Source organism: Netta rufina, assembly GCF_964035555.1.
Source record: "Netta rufina genome assembly, chromosome: 24".
Lineage (NCBI taxonomy): Eukaryota > Metazoa > Chordata > Aves > Anseriformes > Anatidae > Netta > Netta rufina.
In genome coordinates this window covers 923064-942065 of record NC_140148.1, presented here as the reverse complement: position 1 = coordinate 942065, position 19002 = coordinate 923064, and the positions used below count along the sequence as shown (strand labels likewise).

At 57.6% G+C, this 19002-nt stretch overlaps 2 protein-coding genes across 3 annotated transcripts in view; both read right to left on the bottom strand.

The window, feature by feature from the left end:
- Positions 1-82: 82 nt before the first annotated feature.
- Positions 83-1176, bottom strand: CISD3 (CDGSH iron sulfur domain 3). Its single transcript, XM_084301280.1, has 2 exons — positions 763-1176; positions 83-519 (listed from the first exon to the last, which is right to left on the bottom strand). Exons 1-2 carry the CDS (start codon positions 955-957, stop codon positions 349-351), a joined length of 366 nt encoding a protein of 121 aa, XP_084157406.1. The 5' UTR covers positions 958-1176; the 3' UTR covers positions 83-348.
- Positions 1177-4010: 2834 nt separating this feature from the next.
- The window catches only part of MLLT6 (MLLT6, PHD finger containing), a gene marked incomplete at its 5' end in the record, with an annotated part of 44685 nt that continues 29693 nt past the window's right edge, over positions 4011-19002 (bottom strand). For both annotated transcript variants that reach the window (XM_084301275.1, XM_084301276.1), the window contains 11 exons: positions 4011-7451; positions 8296-8676; positions 10149-10257; positions 10394-10749; positions 11150-11238; positions 11432-11620; positions 11903-12045; positions 12362-12428; positions 15930-16047; positions 16797-16981; positions 18304-18903. In XM_084301275.1, coding sequence (XP_084157401.1) covers positions 7407-7451; positions 8296-8676; positions 10149-10257; positions 10394-10749; positions 11150-11238; positions 11432-11620; positions 11903-12045; positions 12362-12428; positions 15930-16047; positions 16797-16981; positions 18304-18903 — 2282 coding nt within the window. In that variant the 3' untranslated portion in view covers positions 4011-7406. The remainder of the gene's footprint in view (positions 7452-8295; positions 8677-10148; positions 10258-10393; positions 10750-11149; positions 11239-11431; positions 11621-11902; positions 12046-12361; positions 12429-15929; positions 16048-16796; positions 16982-18303; positions 18904-19002) is intronic.

Here is a 19002-nt window from a genome sequence, read left to right as displayed (position 1 = left end):
TGGGGGGGGGTTGTTTTTGTTTCTTTTTTTTTCCTATATGGTACAAAACCAAACTGCTCTGTATGTTTGCATCCTGTACGGCGTTTTAATGTCCTGTAAGATACTCTGATGCCCATATATCGTTATTGGTTAAACATTTGTATAACGACAGCTTTGTACATGGAATAAATGCTGCAGATTGCCAGTCACCCGGCTGCGTCTGAGGGACCCAGCTCCTGGGAAGGGGGGGGAGTGAGTGGTGCCCCCCAGCTCCCTGCTGCTCCCGGTCCCGGGGTGGGGGGGGGGTGGGTTTCGTTTCCCAGCCTCTGTGACCCCCGTCGGGGCCGAGTTTCCGCAGCGGGGCCGTGCTCAGGGCCGGGGGCCGGGGGGGGCCGCCTGCTCCCGGTGGCTGCCGTCGCAGAAGGGGGGGGTGCGGGTGCGTTTGCAGGCGCACAGCGGGGCCGCCCCGTCTGCCTCGGCCGTGAAACGCAGCGGGGACACGCCGGGGGCCGCCGTCCGGTGCGAGCCGTCGCAGAAAGGCTGCGGGGGACAAGGGGGAAGGGGACGCGCTATGGGGGGGGGGGGTCCCGCTGCTGCCCCCGCCCCGAGCGGCCCCGAGGGACCCCGCGTCTCGTCTCGTCCCCCCCCCCCCCCTCCCCAGCTCCCCGCTGTCGCGACCCCGCGCTGTGTATGGGGACATTGGGGGGGTCAAAGGGGGATGGAGGGGATTTGGGGGGAATCGGGGGGGTCGCGGGGGCTCCCTCCCCCCGCCCCGAGCCCGACCTGCGTCTTGCTGTGCCCGCAGGAGCACCACGCGTATTTCTTCCCCGCCTTCAGCTCCACCACCAGCGGCTGCGGGGGGGCGGAGGAGGGGGCGGAGGGGGCAGAGGAGAGCGCGGGGCTGCGCAGAGCCCCCGGGGGGGCCCGAGCCCGGCCCCCGAGCAGCACCCGCAGCGTGACCGCCCCCAGCCGCAGCATGGCCCCAGCGCCCCCCCCCGGGCACCCCCCCGAGGCCGGCTCCGCCTCGCCCCGCCCCGCCGGAAGAGACCGGGGGGGGCAGGGGGAGGGACATTGAGTTCCCCCCCCTTTCCTTTTTTTTTTTCTTTTTTTTTTTCCCTTTTTTTTTCCTTTTTTTTTTCCTTTTTTTTTTTCCTTTTTTGTTTTTTCCTTTTTTAAATTATTTTTATTATTTTTATTTTTTTTTTAACGTTTAACCCCTGGGGGACGCCGCTCTGCTGCCAGCCGCCGTGATTGAGCCCCCGCAGATGGCCGCAACCGCGGGGGGGGGGGGGACGCGATCACGATCGGGCCAGGGGGCTGCTGCTGCCCCCCCCCGGGGGCACCCAGCACCTTCACTACCTGTGGGCTTGCAGGAGGGAGCTGCAAGGGGGGAGCCTGTGCGGGCAGCGAGGGGAGAAATGGGCCAAGGGGGTGCAGCCGTGCTCGGTCCGAGCCCTGAGCGCAGCACCAGGGGGCTCCAGCCACGAGCCCCGTCCTGGCAGCAGCTGCAGCTCCACGGCGATGCCCCGGTTTTGGGAGGGGATTTTCTGTACCGAGGGTTCTCACGTAAAACCCCCGGAGCTAAAGCAAAAGCTCCGCCTGGCCTCACTGCCCCTGCACAGCTGCGAGCGCCCTGCTGGGCACGGAGAGCCACGGCTGGAGCTGGGCTTCGTCCATCAGCGCTGTCAGAAGGACCAGAAGGGCAGCAGCTGTGCTAGCAGGCTTACAAGCTCTCTGGCTGCCTCTGCTCTCCCGTCCCAAGAAGCTTCCCTGCAGGACTGAAGCCCTGCGGACACCCAGGAGCCTTGGCTCCATGGGTCCTGCACAGCCAGCATCCCTTCTCCAGGCAGATCGAAGCGTGGGAGAGCTGGTTCCTGAGCAGATTCCTCCTCCGTGCCTCTGCTGCTCCACCTGGAAAAATGGGTGAGGAGGGGACACCTCTGAGCTGCTGCTGTGAGTTACCATTGAGATTGTTGCTGCCTCCCCCCGGCCGTGAAGGTGACATCCGCAGCCTTCACAACTCCACGAGCACAGGAGAGGCACCAGGGACACATTCAGCTCCCTGCCTCAAGGCTTTTTTGATCACAGGCACTTGATTATTTTTACTTATGTGGGCTTAAGAAACCGCACAGCACAGCATATACCAAGGGCAACAGTAAATAAGAGAGCAGCGTGAGCTGCCAGCCCTGAAACGTGCTGGGCTGGGAGAGAGCCCTTGAACAAACCGCCTGGGGCACAGCGGTGCCTGCTCAGCCCCATCGGGCTGGAATTGGACGGACAATGCAGGTGTCTTTAAGTGCAAACATAAAACAGAGCGATGCCCTTATCACCATCTGGTGTAGAGGTGTGCAAACAAACCCGGCTTTAACTTGAAAGGCTTTGGGAGCAGCCGGCGTTGCTGCTCTGTGCAGCTGGCCCCTGATGCAGCCGTGGCTTCGCTCCCCTTCGGAGAGGAGAGGGAGGTTTAGACCGACTGATGGGCTTGTGCTGAGCAGAGAAGCCCCCCGGCACATGTCCCTGTCTCCAGGCCTGTGCAGCAGGAGAGCATCTGCATCCCGAGCCAATCCTCCGGTCACGCGAAACAACTGCAGCCTGTTCTGAGCTCCCGAGGGACCCGCTCCACCACCGCAGCGGCCCGCGGCCCCGCTTGCTTCAGGCATGTCGGTCACCTCTCACCCTGCCAACTGGCCTGAACATTTCACCCCGAAGAGTATGATATCAGCTGCTTGGTATGTCCCCCCTGGAGTCCTCTACCGAGCACACGAGAAGACCTCGTCTATGTCTGTGTTGTCTTTGGTAGGCAGCCAAGGGGCTCGAGCCATCTGCATCCATGCGCTCTGCAGGGACAGCGCCGGAGTCAGAACCAGCCCCAGCCAGCCAGGGCAGCCGGTTTGTGGCTACAGCACGCCTGCCAGTGTAGAAACAGGGGAAAAATGAGGCTCCGTGGTGTCCAGGACCGAGACAGCCACTGTGTGTGCAAGAGCCACGTCTGGTGACACTGGTGAGTGGCTGGGAGAGAACAGTGGCAGAGCCTGTAGGAGCTGTAGAAGAGAGGGGCTTTGCATGGGATTGCTTGGACAGATACATTTCATGCACCTGCTGTAGATATATTTCTCCCATTATCCTGGTCCAAGAAGATGCCACGACCTGCTTATCTGTCACAGAACCACGGAACAAAGCTCAGTGCCATCCTTTCTTGCCTCTCCAGCCCCCTCCTTGCAAAACAGGAACAGAAATGCGACCGAGAGCTAAGCAGTGGAAAGAGAAGAACCATGCCAGGAACAAACCAACCCAACGCTGCAGAAATAGTCAGCTTCTTTGTGCTTCAGGGCTCCAAGAAACACAGCAGAACTGGATCCGGGCCCCTGGTGCTCCATGAGCAGCCCCCGTGCCTCCCTCCCAGCCTGTGCCCTGGCACCGAGCGCCCGCACGCTGCCTGCCAGCTCCCCAGCGGGTTTCCTCCTGCACTGGGCTCCTCTCCCACCACTTCCACACCAAAGGACCGAAGCAGAAACACTGCATTTCCTTCCAGTCTGAGAAACCAGAGGACAAGTTCCTCAGCTGGCACAAGCCGCTCTCCGCCCTCAGCAACCCATTACATCGGTGGGGATCTGCTCCAGGTCCAGCGGTTCTGGGCACCAAGAGGAGGCTTTGCAGCTACCGGCCACAGCAGAGAGCAACCGAGTCCTCAGATGCAGGCACCAAACCTGCTTCTCCCTCCAAGTAACTCCTACAATGACCCAAAGCCTTCGATGGTCCAACTCTGCAAGCCCAGGCTTTGTGTGGCAAACTCTGCCTCGCGAGGTGCAAGGCCAGCAGAGGCAGAAACCCTGCCCGTGCACCTCAGCCCCACGGACAGCACAGCGCCCAGGTGGGGGTTCATCACCCAGACCTCATTCTTTTTTCAGTGCCGAAACCCTAACTGCATTAAAAAGTCTTGGATGTTAATATTAATATTATTTATTATAATAAAGAACAGTCAAGCAGCGTGAAAAAAATATATCTTAGCTACATTACCTTAAATTGCCAAAAATATACACATTTTTCTCTTTTATTTAATAAAAAACAAATCAAAACAAAAAAGACACATGCAACATACTAAATGAGACATTAGCATCAAAACGGGTAAAGAAACGTACCCCAGTGCAACTGAAACACAGATAATCTTTAGCTTTTATTTCTCTTTCCCCTGCTCCTCCTTTCCAGATGCGGGTGCTCGGCGGCGGCCCTCCGGCAGTGACCCTCCTGCTCCCCTCGGGCTGCCAAAGGCACCTTTGGCTCTGGGGCAGGTCGAGGCGATTTGACGAGGAGGAGCACGCTTCAAAGGGGCCAGGCGCCTTTGGAAGAGGTCGGAGAAATGTGTAAGTGCTATCTGAACGCCTCTTCCCCCCCTCGTCAGCTCCAGCCTCATCCTCGCGGGTCCCGGAGAGCGGCTTCGTGCTCCAACCAGCGCCACAAGCGAACGCGGGGACGTGCCCAGCAGGAGCAGGGACCCAAGACCCCAGCATAGCTCAGCCCCTCCTGCTTTTAGCAGAGATCCTGTCTACGAACACAGTCCTTGAATTCAGTCCTCGATTTCCAACCGGGTGGGCTCCCCGGGTGTCTTCCCAGCAGCATTGCAGGGCTCCTGCGGCATGTTCCAGCCCCGACTGCGCGCTCACCTTCCTCACGTACCTCTCGCTGACCCCCTGCCACCTTTCTGCTGTCACCCAGGGATTTGGGCACCATCCCACTGATCTGAACAAGGTTTCTATTTGTCCTAGGAGCCAGCTTGCTCTGGGGACAGCCGTTAACCAGCCTGCCCTCCTCCATCCCCTCTGCTCCCGCTCCCAGCTCGTTAATCCCAGGGCGTGAAATGCGGTTAAATTTTGGAACAGTTTGACCAGGCCTGGACACGACGTCAGGTCCCGGTGGTTCCCGAGCAGTCTGAAGGCTGTGCTGCTGGTAAGCACGACAGCACAACAGGTGGCAACTCGAGTTTGGGATCTTCCAGAAAAAAAAAAAAAAAAAAAAAAAAAAATAGAACATAACTCAAACCCAGACAAACCCAGCTGGGCAAGCAGCTGGCTGGCAGCTATCACATCTGCAGATTTAAGAGCCACTGCTGTACCCCCAGCCCTCCTGTCCGTCATCCCGCTGACCCAGACCCGCGCTCGTCGCTGGGCCCAGCAGCTCCTGACTCCCATGGACCTGGTGCACGGAGGTTGGCAGGTCCGGGCCTCACCTGCCTGCAGCCATCACACACACACGGGGCACGGCAGGGCTGAATTTAGCACGGCAGCCTCGGAATTGGCTGTGGCACCGATGCTTGCAGAGGAGCAGGGGCACAGCGTGGCTGTTTGGGGAGGAGGGAATAAAAAAAAGTGCAAGCACATGACTGTGCCAGGGGAAATTTCAGGGATGGGGAGCCAGGATTGGAGTCAAACCATTTGAAGCTGAAATATCTCATTCACATTTTGTAAGGATTGGGTTGACGGACGGGGGCACGGCTCAGCCCACAACACGACGGCTGGGGATGGGGAGCATCAGCAGGAGCCACGCTTCAGCTGCTCCTCGCTAGGCTGCAGAGACCAGGAGGGAGGGAAGGAGACTTTTTTTTCCTGTATTTTCACTTTTAGCTGCCATCTGCATCTTGCCAATAGCTTCTTAACCTTGTTAAAACATTAGCTTTTCTGTATTAAAAAAAAATTATATATATATAATATATATATTTCTGAGCAGACAGCAGTGTTCTGCCCAGTTCACAGAACGAGAGGCTGAGATCAAAAAGGTTCTTCCTCTTGTTTTAGCCTTACCCAGCCATTGTGGTGATAATCCTCCAAACAAAAGTAACAAAACAAAAAAGGATGAAAGATTTAGCAGATGAGTTTTTGCCTATCACAAGCTTCCCTAGTACTATCAGCACAGCCCCACTGCTGACAAATTTGAATAGTGCAAACCAGTTAGGGGCAGTGGGAATGTGCTGAAAAATGGTTGTTAAGGTCTGACAGTTATTATTATTATTATTTTTTAAGACCCTCAGAGTTTCTGTTTGCTGGAGTCTTCGCACCTGCCCCCACCCACCAGAGCTCTGCATTTAGCCAGGGGACGAGGCAAAGGGGCATGCGTACGTTTGACGTAGATGTTCCCCTTCCCTCGGGGCAGCCCCACCTGTCCTTCAATCAATCCATCGCATCCCAGCTCAGAGGAAGCCGCTGCCTTTGCCGAGGTTCCAGGCTGCAAGACGGAGGAGTTAAGGTCAAGAGGTGGAAAACAGCGAAGGGTCCGATGTCCCAGCTTGGGAGGTTGTCCCATTGCTCGGAGATCCCTTTTCTCAAGTGCCCAAGACCAGTGGAAGAACGTTGCTAGGTTTTTCTTGTTTTTCTTTTTTTTTTTTTTTTTTTTTTTTGCCAGACTGGAATGATTTGTGGTGGGTAAGGATGAACAGGTACCAGATCTGGGACTGTCTTTTCCACACACACACATTTCTATCGCCCAGCTTAGCCTAGGAAACAAGTGCCAGGTTCAAACGCACCTTCTGAAGTTGGCTACGGTAAGGGTAATACTGGCTACGGCCCCTTTTTGCAAGCTGAAATTTTAGGCTTCGGAAATCTTGGAAGTAGACTGAAAGACGGCAGGAGGAGCAGGAGTGTGCTTTTCACGGGAAATGTACAGCACCGACCCAACAGCAGCTTGTGAGCAGACGTGGCAATGTCCTTTAAAGAAGTTGGTGGCTTTCACCTCCCCAAGCACCGATCCTTCCCCATCGCTCCACCACTCGTGTCTTTTCAGGCTGGGTACGGATCCAGCTGGCGTGCAGGGGCATCGTACGATGGCTACAGAGACAACAGCATCCTAAGAGCCCAGCAGATGAGAAGCAGTTGAGAAACCTCAGCTGCAGGGGGCTTCTTCTCAGCCTCCCCATCTGGGCGAAGCAGACCACGCGGGCACTGCCACCACGTCCCACTTCCCCAGCCGTGGCACATCCAGGGCTGCCTCCGAGGGCACTGCCAGATTCCTCTGCACCGTGCCGAAAAGAGTCCTCAGCAGAGGGGCCTCCCTCCACCGAGATCTTGGCCAAGGGTGCTCGACGGTCTCTAGTGCCTCGGCCTGGGGGCTACACGCACGTACACACATGCTTGCACTCCCGGCAGGCAGCTGGTGTTAGCTCTCCTCCACTCTGCGTGGAAACACAGCTTCACTTTGAGCATGTGTGGCACAGCCCAGCGCGGCAGGCTGCCCCCCGCCTTCGCTCCTCCCGATGCCAGGGCTTGGTCAGAGACGTGCTGTCTTCCAAAGCACCTCTTGGCATTGCCCAGCGGCAGGAAATGCTTCTTGGAAGCCTTGTGCTCATTGCTCTAACAGTATCAAAGTTGCTGACTGTGGAAAGCCACATTCCCCTGGCTGAGAGGAGTTGGCTGCTGGTTTGTTCGGGGTGAGGGGGGAGCTTAGCCCTTGTCCTGGGTAAGAGGAGCTCCCTTTTCATTCATGCTCTTTAAAAAACAAACAGAAAAAGAGACGCAGAGGAGACAGGTATCAGTACTGGACAGGCAGCGACACGAGGGGGCAGAAGCAGATAGCTCTGCTGTGCTGCTGACCTGGCCCTGCTCACCGCGACCTCTCGGGCGCCACCGAGATCATCGGAGACACGGGAGCCCCAGGCTTCCCCTCTGCCCGGTTCAGGCCAAACAGGCCCCTCGTCCCTGGCCTTTGGCTCCTAAGTGTCTCCAGCCAGGACTGGACCTTCTGGGAACTGGTACGGGCCAGGGGAGGATGAAGGACAGGCAAAAGTACCACACCATCAGTCCCTAGACGCTGGTGTTCCAGGACAAGGGTGCTTTACGGAGAGGCTGCAGACCTCTCCGCACCTCCACCACCTCTCCTCTCAGGTGCGAGATTCCTTCTAAACCCCGGGTTTCAACATGCAGTCACCTTTACATCTCATCACGAGGCCCTAATAGGGCCAGCACTGCAAGGGGCACGCTGCCCGTCCAAGTCTTAGGGTCAACGGAGACAAATCTACGGCCTGCCTCTGCCTCGCTCCCGCAGCAGGTCTGGTGTGTGTCTGCGCCCGCGTGCACACAGGGAAGGGCACCCCGGGAGCTCTGTGCCTACCTCACCCTGCCTGGGCCTTACAGAAGTCCACGGAGGTCGGATCAGGCCGTGACACGGGCTAGTGAGGGATGGAGCAAAGCCAGTGGAGGATTCTGGCTCTGCTGCCTACGCGGTGCCCTCGTTCCCCCGTTAACTGCAGCGCAGACTGCCTCTCCCCGGGTCTGCACAGCGCCTAGCACCACGAGCTCACTGGGGTTAGGGTAGCGCTAGCAGCATACGCACCGTTCCTTTTGGGGTGTTGCCATCAGCCTGCAGGTTGAGAAACGGGTTAGTCTGTGCTGTAAGGACAGGTGGGATGCCTGTCCCCGAAGCCATGAGGCTGTTCCCAGGAGCGCTGAGTGGCGGGGTGGCCTGCGGAGCCAGGAGGGCATTGCTAGGGTTGAGCTGCTGGGGGGAGAGGGAGGCCATGAGGGAGCTGCTGCTGGGGGGCGCCTGGGGGGCCGAGGTCATCAGGGCGCTGGTGCTGGAGTGCAGGAGGGGGGCAGAGGTGGCCGCCAGGAGGCTGCTCATGGACAGCTGGGACGAGCTCGTCATCTGCAGCCGCTGCAGCTCCCTCTTCTGCTGGATTTGCTGCATCATCTGGAACACCAGGGCCTGCTGCTCCTGCAGGGAAGGGAAGGGCGAGAAGAGCCGTCAGGGGAGGGACAAAGGGCTCAGGAAGAGGTGACAACTAACCCAAAGGAGCCAGGAGCCAGAGCAGCACGCTCCGCCCCAGGCACTGCAACTGGCAGCGCAGAGGAAGTCCCCTTCCTCATTTATCTACAGGTAGAGAGAGGAACAGCCTGTGAAGTTCATTAGCATGCCGTGCTTCTGCCCTGCCCAGCCCCACTGCTTCCTGAAGCATGGGATTAGCTGACCCTCACTGAGACACCTGCAGGCACACCGATCTACTCAGCCCTTTCCAAACAACTGATCCGTGGATTTTAAATCTGGGGTATACACTGACCTGGATTTCTGTGCTGGCTGCTGTTTTTTTGTTGTTTGTTTTTTTTTTTTTTTTTCCTCAGTCTGCCCTGCTTCACAGCTCAGCCCTGTCCCACAGGGTTGGTGCAGGTGAGCAGGACGGGGGGATGAGGGCCACGGCTCACCTGCGCCCAGAGGGACGCCCTCAAATCCCACCAAATTGCGGAAATCACTATGGCAACCATCGACCGAAACGGCAGGCTGAGGGCTGACATTGTTTCCATACCCATAGGGATGCAGCTGATGACACGGTGACATCAGCCGCTGAAAAGAGAAGCCTTTTGAAATTTGCTTTTCCTCGGTTATAAATAGCCTGACCCAGAAACCTATCCCAAACACTGGGCCACGTCCAAGGGAGATATAAATGTGCACGGCTTCATTGACGGCGTTAGCGCTGCCATGCAGCTCCACCGCAGGGGAGGGACAGCGCCGAGGTTTCTGCAGGGTGAGTGAATGCAGCTCTCAGGGGCTTGTTTACCATCCACCTGTGCAGCCTTTCCCACAGCAGCCTGGGACGGGGCTGCCTGATCCTTTTTCCGACCCCAAAGTCCTCGTCCACCTCCACAAGTCCCCCTGCCACCTCTCGTTCTCTTTGCCAATGTGCCCAGGCACACTCACGAGCCTCAGGGCTCAGTAATTTGGTGTTTATCTCGTCCTAAACTCGAGCAGTGTCCTCAAGCAAGTTCCTTCTCTCCTGTGAGCCTCACACATCTGCAAGCCCCGAGCTCGGTGCTCTCGTGGCAGCAGGAGCAGACATGATTTGCATTCAGAGATGTCTGGAGGAGGTAACAGCACTCCTGATTTTACGGAGGCTTAGCGTTACCACGTTCTCACACCCTCAGGATGTGGGAAACCCAGATTAAATTTTTTCCTTTGTACAAAAAATTGCAAATCCCCATCTCCCCCCTCCAGGAGGTGCCGCACCTTCCTGCCTAAAGCTTTTCTTCTCACTGCACCCACCGCAGCCCCGAGACAGGGGAAGAGCACGTGACGCCGCAGCCCCCTGGGCAAGGGGGGTCGTGTGTAGGAGGGAGCCGTACTTTCTGCTCCCTGCTCCGAGGCTTTCTCATTAAACAGTTCATCAGATAAAAGGTGCCAGCAGGCACACTTACCGGATTAAGCGGTTGAGAAGTCAGGAGCTGCTGGAGCTGCTGGAGCTGCTGTTCGTGTTGGTGCAAGACGTGCCGCTGCTGCTCTGTCAGGGGACTCAGGCTGGGCACGCTGCGAGGGGAGCAGGGCAGGGAAAATCAGCACGGCCCGCCTTGGTCCTGTACACACAGGGCCTCCCTCCCTCCCTCCCGGTGCTAAGCTTCTGATGGAGAGGGCAGGGCCGTCCCCGCGAGCTCCCCGTCCTCACCTGCTCAGGCTGGTGGAGAGCTGCAAGGTCGGAGGCCCGCTCGCCTGCGTCAGCGCGCTCGGAGGCTGGGCGGCCTGAGCTCCGTTCAGATTCCCCAGGATCCCGTTGATGGGCATCTGCTGGCCTCCTGCCAGGGTCCCCATCAGGCCGTCCACCATGGGCACCGTGGAGAGGCTGTGGCTGGCCGTGGTGCCTCCCCCCAGCCCGCTGCCTGCCACCCTGGCCAGGCCATTCACCTGCTGCACCCCGGGCAGGGGTAGCGAGGCAGGACTCTGCTGCAGCATGGGCAGGGGTGGAGGAGTGCTGTGGAAGGACAGGGAAGAGCTGCTCCTGCTGGGGCAACCTGAATGAGGGTCCTGGGGGAGAAATGGACATAAGAGCATCGGACTGGGGCAGCTTGTGAAAGGTCAGCTCAGCTCCAGGGGGGGCTCTGGACAGGAGCTGGAGGTGGGAAGGGGGGCTGTGAGTGCAGGTGTATGCTCAGAGAGGTCCCAGAACTCATGCATACTTTGCTGGATGTCTGCAAGCGCAGCCAGAATAACCTAGAAGCATTCTCGCCTCTTGCTCTCAGGCTCAGCTCCCCTCAGCACTGAGATAAACCGAAGAGCGGCCACTCCAGAGAAAGAAAGCTGATTTCTGGGCCTTCACTACTCGGATTTATGAGCTGGACATCACATCAGAGCACTGGACTGCACTGCTCTGGTCCCGCCCCAGGTCCCTTTCCCAGCTGGCTGGGGGAGGCGGTGGCCCCTGTACCTCAGAGGAAGTGGAGAGCGAGTTCTCGATCCCAAAGCTGTTCTTGCACGGCGGGCTCTTGCTGATGCTCAGGGAGTCGTTGTTGCAGACTGGAAGGAGGAAAGAAGTGAGAACGGAGTCAGGGGTGGAGCCTGACGTTGCCACAGCAATGGCAAGGGAGAGAGCTTCCATCAGTGGCTGCAGCGAGATAAATGGGTCAGATCCTCCCTGCCGTGTCCCCCCCTGCCCACCCCGGAGCACCGCTAGGAATGGCACGGGGTGACACTTCCCACTGCCCCTCACCGTTGGCAGGCAGGATGTACTGGGCCTGGCTGCCCGGGCCGTTGCTGCTGGTCACCACCGGGAAAGGGACGGAGAGCTGCACGTTGAGGAGCTGCAGGCGCTCCTTCTTGGCTGTCAGCGTCATGATCTGCTCCTGAAGCCGCTGGTTCTCCTTCTGCAGCGAGTGCAGGGCTTTGAGCATCTCTACAACTGCAGGGAACGGAAGAAGGGAAAGGAGACGGGGTCGGGGGAGAGGATGGGGGGCAGAGGGAAGAGGAGAAGGGGAACCGCACAGGGGTACCGCAATTAGACCACGCTGGGGAATGAGACTGACCTGCAGATCACAGCCCCGCTGCCAGCTACCCCCCCATGGCCCAGGCTAGGGCTTTGTCCCCAGCCTGGCTCCTCTGCCGTGGGCAAAATCCCAGCTGGCTCTGCCAAAACCATGCACAGGGACCTCTCCTCCCGCAGCCCGTGCCCCCAGCGACTCACTGTTTACGCCGGCTTCCCCATTGCCCTGCTTCTCCAGAAGCTGCTCGATGTTTGGGGTGGCCTGGGGAACATTCTCCAGCTGCCCGCTGCTGCTGCAGGACACCGTCTGGTCAAAGAGGGTCGGCAGGCTGCTGATGGGGGACCTGGGGAGGCAGGGGGGGGGATGTCAGCGACGCTTCCCTTAGTCTGCACCCGCACCCTGCTCCCTTCTCCTGCATCTCCTCTGCCTGGGAGCGGCCGCGTCCCTCCCAGCCTCCATCTCCTCGGCTCCGCTCCAGGGCAGCCCTCCATCCCCGTTCACCCCGATATCAGCCGAGCATCCTGCCTCCCCCCACCCCTGCTGCCCCTCTCCTTACCCCAGGAGGAGGCGAGATGCTCCGTGCGTCCCCCCCCCACCCTCTCCCCAGCTGCTTTCCGCGCTCCCCGGGGCGCGGCGGAGGGCTCCTGAAGGACACTCACATGGACGAGAGACTCTCCTGGGGCGACGTCCCTCGGCAGCCAAAACTGCAGTCCTCCAGGTCGGGCTCTGCGTGGGGAGAGGGACAGGAGGGGGCTCAGCGGCGGCCGCTGCCGGCAGGTGCCCGGCAGCCGGGGGTGGGCGCCCGCTAGAGGGGAGCACGGAGCAGCCCGGCCGCCCGCATGCGCCCCCGCCGCCCGGGGGAGGCGACAGAGGAGGGGCCGCGTGTCCCCGCGTGTCCCCGCGGTCCCCCCCCGCCTCTGCGGGTCTGCGGCTGGGCTGCTGCCCCCCTCCCCGACCCCCCCTTGGCAGCAGGAGCCTTTCCCTTTAGCCGCAAGGCGGGGGGGATGCGCGATGGCTGAGCCGCAGGATGGATCCCGTGCGCCCTGGTGCGCCTCTCCAAGGTGCCACCGCAGCGCCGTGCCTTCAGCATCCTTCCCCTGCGCCCCAGCGTTTCCAGGTGCTCTGCTCCTCTCTGAGGTGCTTAAAGAAGTGTCCAGGAGCTACCCCTATGGCCACCCCTCTGTCCTACAGAGCACCGCAGTGCCAGGGATGGAGCTGCTGAGCGTGTGCCCGTGAGGGACATCTCCTATCCAAACACTGAGCAAGGAGCGAGGTGGATTCAGCTGCCATTTGCTCTCCATCCCCCGAGCCTGCCAGCCTGTGAACACACGTTCCCCTCGCTCCAGGACGTGTCAGATGTTGTGACTACAGCCTGCACCAGCTGGCTGGCTCGCCCCTCCTCTTCTTCACACAATAAGAGACGTTTCTTATGTGCAAGAATCCAGGAAGTCTCCTGCAGGGAACACTGCAAGGCGCTGTGATTTACAGGGTAGTGCCCTGAGCAGGGCAATAAGTTATTGCCAGTGTTTTCTGCTGCTGAGAACAAGCACGTGCAGCTGCTGTTTGGCAGCTCTTAGGTATGAGACCGATCCTCACCCCTTCGTCCATGTGGGAACATCTTCCTGACCATCAGCTAGAACTGGTTCACCTTTCTGGGCAGAATCCACCACTTTCCAGCAGTTTCCAGCCAGCAGTTCCCAGCCAGCAGCAGCCTCTCGGTGCAAGGCACCACGTGGAGACAAGGTTAGCAAAGTCCTTGAGATGCTGGAAGACACGAAGCCTTCCTATTTTCTCCACTGATGATCAGCTACCAGAAGGCTGGGAACGGTCAGTGCTTCTCCGTACCATTTTCATCCAAAAACCACCTCAACTTTTCAAAAAAAAACACCCCCAGCCCATCACGTGCAGCTTTGCCACAATAGTTTAAACTTGCGACCAAATAAACATTTGGCTAAGCTCTGCCTGTCTGCGTGTTCTTGTCTTGTTTGCTCGCACACCAGGGAGGTTGTGTGCATATACACAGTGCCAGTTTGCTGCAGCCAGGCTCCATCCTCAACTATCTGCTGGCCAGCACCACCCTGTTGTCTGGGGGACCGGGAGATGACTGAGTTATCACACAGAGACAGCACTTCGCAGGGCAGCAAGTAGGAAAAAGAGGCTTGGAGGCAACTGCAGAAGATAAATACGTTTGGCCTGTCATCATAATGAGGCAGGATCCAGGACAAGCCGTGGGAGGATGAACTAGACAGTAGCTAAGCAAGTGGGAAGATAAGAATCAGACTTTTTACACTGCCAAAGGCACCCGGTATCAACCTGCATCAGTGATAACAGTTTCTCAGTTCTCCCATCTGTAAGACAGGATAACACCATTTCCCTACATCACATTAAAATCACGAAGAGCTCAAATATTGCTGCCACGAAATCCATGTCTGCAGGGGATCTGTCTACACAGACACTCTCAGGAAAGGTAATCTGTTTTAAAGACAAGGCAGGAATACTTAAAACTTCACAACCACTCTGTTAACGACTTGGGATTAAAGCAGTCGTCACACTTTAAAATGAAAATGGCCACACAGGAGGTTTAATGCATGTTAATTAACCCCCCTGGAAAAAAAGGAGAATTTGGCTTAACACCCTCTGGGTCACTAGCTCCAGCAAGAGGAGATGGTGATGGAGAAAACTTAAAAGGTGACAACAGGAGCTGTTCTGAAGGCTGCCTGGAACTGGAAGAAACATGTCCTGAAACTCCTAAAATCCCAGACAAACAAAAAGAGCAATCTTGGAAATGGAAACTAAGGATCAAGCTTTCTCGAGCACTTCGGATGCTGGGCTTTGCCCACATGATTCATTCATTATTAGCCTCGGGGCTGGAACAGACTGCTGAGCGCTGTATTGTGCCTGAACCACAAGGCTGTTCCTGAAAGTTGACTTGCTTCCTTCTCCTGTCAGCACTTTGCCAAAATAACAGCAAAGGGGAAGTGGCAGCGGGTCATCTCCTCTCTCCTGTCGGTTGCCGCGAGGGAAGAATAACTCTTGGAATCATCCCATCCCTTCCTTAATTCCAGGTGACCGAATCACGCCTGGCTCAGAGCTCCCATGCAGTGCCCTCTCTCCCCTGGTGCCAGCTGTGTGGTTACCTCCCCGTGGCACTCGAGCAGACACAAGCTGCCAGCAGGGGCATGCAGACAAAGTGCTGCCAGTGACAGAGAGACAGACAAGGAACGTCCATGGGCTTGCAGAGGTCATAAGCAAGCACACAAGTTCATTCATGCTTCACATGCAGGCATGCACGCTGGTTAAGGCGAACAGGGGCACACCGGCGTCAGATTCTCCAGAGAACTCAGCCCTAAGGAGGACTGTGCCTTTTACAGTCCTGGCCTGTGACGCTGGGCAGAGTTTTACCTCCCAAGCTCAGCAGCCAGCATGCCGAGCTGCCAACGTTTCTGGGCTAGGGGAGCAGGAGACAGTCGCACCACTAACTGCAACATCTGAAAACCAGGAGGGTGCTTTTGTTTAACTACTGGTGCAAACCAAAAATCAGGCCCATTCTGCTCGGAAAAAAAAAAAAAAAAAAAAAAGAAGTCTTATGATGCTTCAAGTTTCCTGCTTATTAACCAGGCAACTTTCCAAGAAAAATGAATTTGCCTTGGTGGGAAAAAATGAGCAGTTGTAAGCAATTCAGTGTTGGCACGTTCACGTTTGGAAGTTGAAAACAGTGAATTTTGCATTTCATGACAAAGCCAAAGCGGAAGAGCAGAAACTAACTCAAAACAGAGGTGGGAGATGAACATTAAGAGTGCAAGATCTCTCTCATTAAACAACAACAACAACAAGAAACCCTTCAGCTTATTTCGAGGAAGCAAAAGCTCGCAATAGTTTTCACCAGGTTTGCACAGCTTTAGTAGGTAAAAAGGCGAGAGATTTCCGTAGCGAAGGATTTCCACTCTTGCACCTCCTCAGCACGTGCCCAGGGACACGCGTTAGCCATTGGACACAGCAGCAGATGTGCTTTTACAGGACCGAAGGCCAAAACTTCCTTAGGGCAATGCAAGCACCTCCTGGCCTGGGGAAAAAGGCACTGTCCCTCTCTCCTAGCCCCTGGCTGTCACACGCATGGAATGGGAGCAAGCAGGGAGGGCAGCTGGAGAACTATGAGTGCGGTTGTCTTGCCTCTTCCAGGGAGACCCCTTCGGGAGCCCAAGCTCACATACCTTCTGGTTCACGTACCTGCCCGGCTGCTTTCCGACTGATTTAGGAGCGGGTTGATTGACAGCCCAGATGTGAGGGGGCTTCCGAAAATATGTGAGGAGGGGAGGCTGAATGTTGAACCTGCCAGTGAGAACACCTACATGGCAAAACAGGGGGGAAGGGAGAGGGGGAAGAGAGAGAGAGAGAGAGAGAGAAATTACTTCTCAAAAATGCAAGAGGAAAATAACTTTTCATTATCCCTCCTCTTCCTGACTCTTGAACCCAGCTTGGTCTTGAGAGAGCGTTAAAAATATCTTCTTGGAAGTCTCGCTAGACAGCTGAAATCTTCCCAGCCCCATCTCAGAGCCAAGAGGCCTGAATGAGCTGCGTAACACTGGAGCTGTAAAACTAACTCCCTCCTCCCTGTAAAACACCTCTCGCTGTGAGCTCCTGACCAAGGACCAGGCTCTGTCTCCTGGCACACACGCAGCCCACCCAGCTGGGAGGTGCGAGCCCTCCCACCGAGCTATCTGTACTGCACAGCGAAGGTAGGGCTGGCACCAGGGCCAGCAGCCAGCAAGCAGCAGGGACGCAGCACACGCACCGACAGCCAGGCCTCTGCCTCCCGACCGTCCCGTCCTGTCTGTGCTGCATTTGCAGCCAGTGCAGAGTGCCCTGCCCTTTTAGGCTGCAGTTCCTCTCTGCCCCCAAACGGGCTGTGAGGCCAAATTGCCTCTGCATCTTTCTAGTGCCTCTGAGGGAAGCCACTGTTGGCAGCTCCCCTCCAATCTGCAGGAAGAAAAACATCGTTCCCAAATGGAAAAAAGCAGCTCCTCTGTGCCCACAAGCTAGTCCTGCTCTGCCTGACCACCAGGCCCTCTCCTGCCCTGCTCCTGATGTTCTTACCTGCGTGGTGGAGACCGAGGAGGAAGAGGAGGCTGGGATGGTGCTAGCAAAGGGAGACCGGTTGAGCTGTGGGAGAGACGACGTACCCTGGTGTGCCAGCAGGCTGGAAGAGAGGGGTGTACTGCACACAGCTCGGAGCACTCCGCCCCCGTGGGAAATGGGGTCCTTGTTACTGGTGTAGATCCCTGCGAGGGGAGGAGACGCGTTAAGCATGGCCTGGAGGCAGCTGGCGCTGTGCAGGGCTTGGTCTCAGAAAGGGAGGGTGACGCCAAGCACGGGACCAAGCTGAACGTGCCCTTCATGGCCCGGCACACAGTGATGGTGTGGCAGCCCACAGTCCTTCTGTCAGAGGTGTTTCCAGCCTTCCCCCTCCCTCTCATTTGCTGCCCACAGCCGGTACAATCGGGCAGAGAAACCACAGCACACCGTGACTCACCAAAGCCACAAGCCCGTGCTCTTGCTGAGCTATCCCCTCCCCTGCCACGGTGCCCACGGACCAAGGTGGGACACGGCCAGAGAAATGAGGAAGGAAGGTGAGGAGGGAGCTGGGAGGCAGGGGACCCGTCCAACTCCCCATCTGCACAGCCCCAGGTCGGGTCCTGCAGCGCTCTGCCAACATCTCTCCGCAGGAGAATGAGGGGATGAGCAGGGGGAGAGCGAGGCCTGGCAGCCTCCTCCTCCCTGAAATATCACTTTGTGGTTTGGGAGGGGGAAAGGCAGGGGAAAAAAATTGGCCTAGGTTTATGATAATGGAGGTCCCAGCGATTCCTGCAGCTCCTCTCCGCTCTCAGACAGCACAGACGAACGGGCCGCGGCTCCCAGACGCACACAGCAAAATTATATCCCCCCCCCCTTGCAATCTGACCTAAATTGGAGCATCTGCAAACAACCCACAATAGACCGATGACAAGTTCTGCTGCCAGAACAGTGTCAAACCTCAGCCCCGAGCTGCACGCCCCTCCTCTGCCTGCTGCCTTAACCCCTTCCTGCCGTGCATCCCCGCTGCCCTCAGCCCTGCCAGGCCAGGGGACTCCTTCAGGAACTGCTGGCAGCCTCTCGGCAGAGTTAACAGCATCCTCCAGCCCTCCGTGGATGTGGTCAGGCCAGGATGAAAGGGTTTGCTCTGAAAAGAGGGGTTAAACTTGAACCTCTCATGAGGATCCCTCATTTGGGGTCGGATTGCGGTTGTGCTGGTTTGGCCTGGGAACATCCCTGTCTGTAGGCTTCAGAAATTCAGCTCTGGTTTGCTGAGATGGTCCAGCACTCGAGGGAGAAGGGCTTGAAATGCTCCCAGCTCCAAGGAGAAATGAAGCTGACCCAGAGGAGACTGTGGGATGGACACTACGATGGAAACGGGAGGCCAGACCTGGTTTTTACAGCTTCTGGGAATGAAAGCGAGGGACCGGACCCTGGGCAGCTGCAGGCTCAGACACCAGCCAAACACGATGCTGAAGAGAGCGGGGCTGGGAGCACCCGTGCACACCTGGAGCCCTGAGGGGAGACATACCTGAACTCAGCAGTGGGGATTCCATGCTGAGGCTGGGCAGGTTCCCCGTGTGGCTGAAGGGCCGCGAGGAGTTGCTGATGCTGGAACTAACGAGGGAGCCCCCGGAGAAGGGCGACGAAGACGTAGACGTGGACCCAGCCAGCTGGGCACCCAAAATCTCTTTGCTTTTGCCCCCTTTCGGCCTGCCAGGCCCATGCTTGTTTTTCTTGCTGCCCTTGTGCTTCTTTTCTTTCAGCACCTCTCCCTCTTCCATGCTGAGGGACGGCATGCGCTTGTGGCTGCTGCTGCTGCCGCTGCCGCCAGCGGCCCCGCTGCTCCCCACCGAAGGGCCGCTGACAGGGTTCGAGGCCTTGTAGTCCACAGGGGAGGCATCACGGCCTCGCTGCTGGCTCACGGCCGAGGTGGAGAAGCGCATGATGGACCCGAAGCCTGAGAAGATCACCTTCTGCTCAAAGATATCCCCCTTCTGGCCTTCATACAGAGGGGAGCAGTGCGAAGACGAAGAGGAAGAGACAGGCTTCCGGTACTTCTCGTCGTCCTGCTCGAGCTTGGGGAATGTCACGAAATCCTGGGAGCACTGCAAGGAGCTGCAGGAGGTGCCTGGGGGAAGCAGAGGGGAAGCAGATGTAGGAAGGCTCGCAGTGGCAATAACTCAGCCCGCAAAGCAACGAGAGCACGGTCACAAGGCAGGTCCCCTGG

Coding starts and splice junctions, on each gene's coding strand:
- CISD3 (XM_084301280.1), bottom strand. CDS start 957: ATGCTGCGGCTGGGGGCGGTCACGCTGCGGGTGCTGCTCGGGGGCCGG. Junction 520..762: donor GCGGGCACAGCAAGACGCAG/GTCGGGCTCGGG, acceptor TGTCCCCCGCAG/CCTTTCTGCGACGGCTCGCA.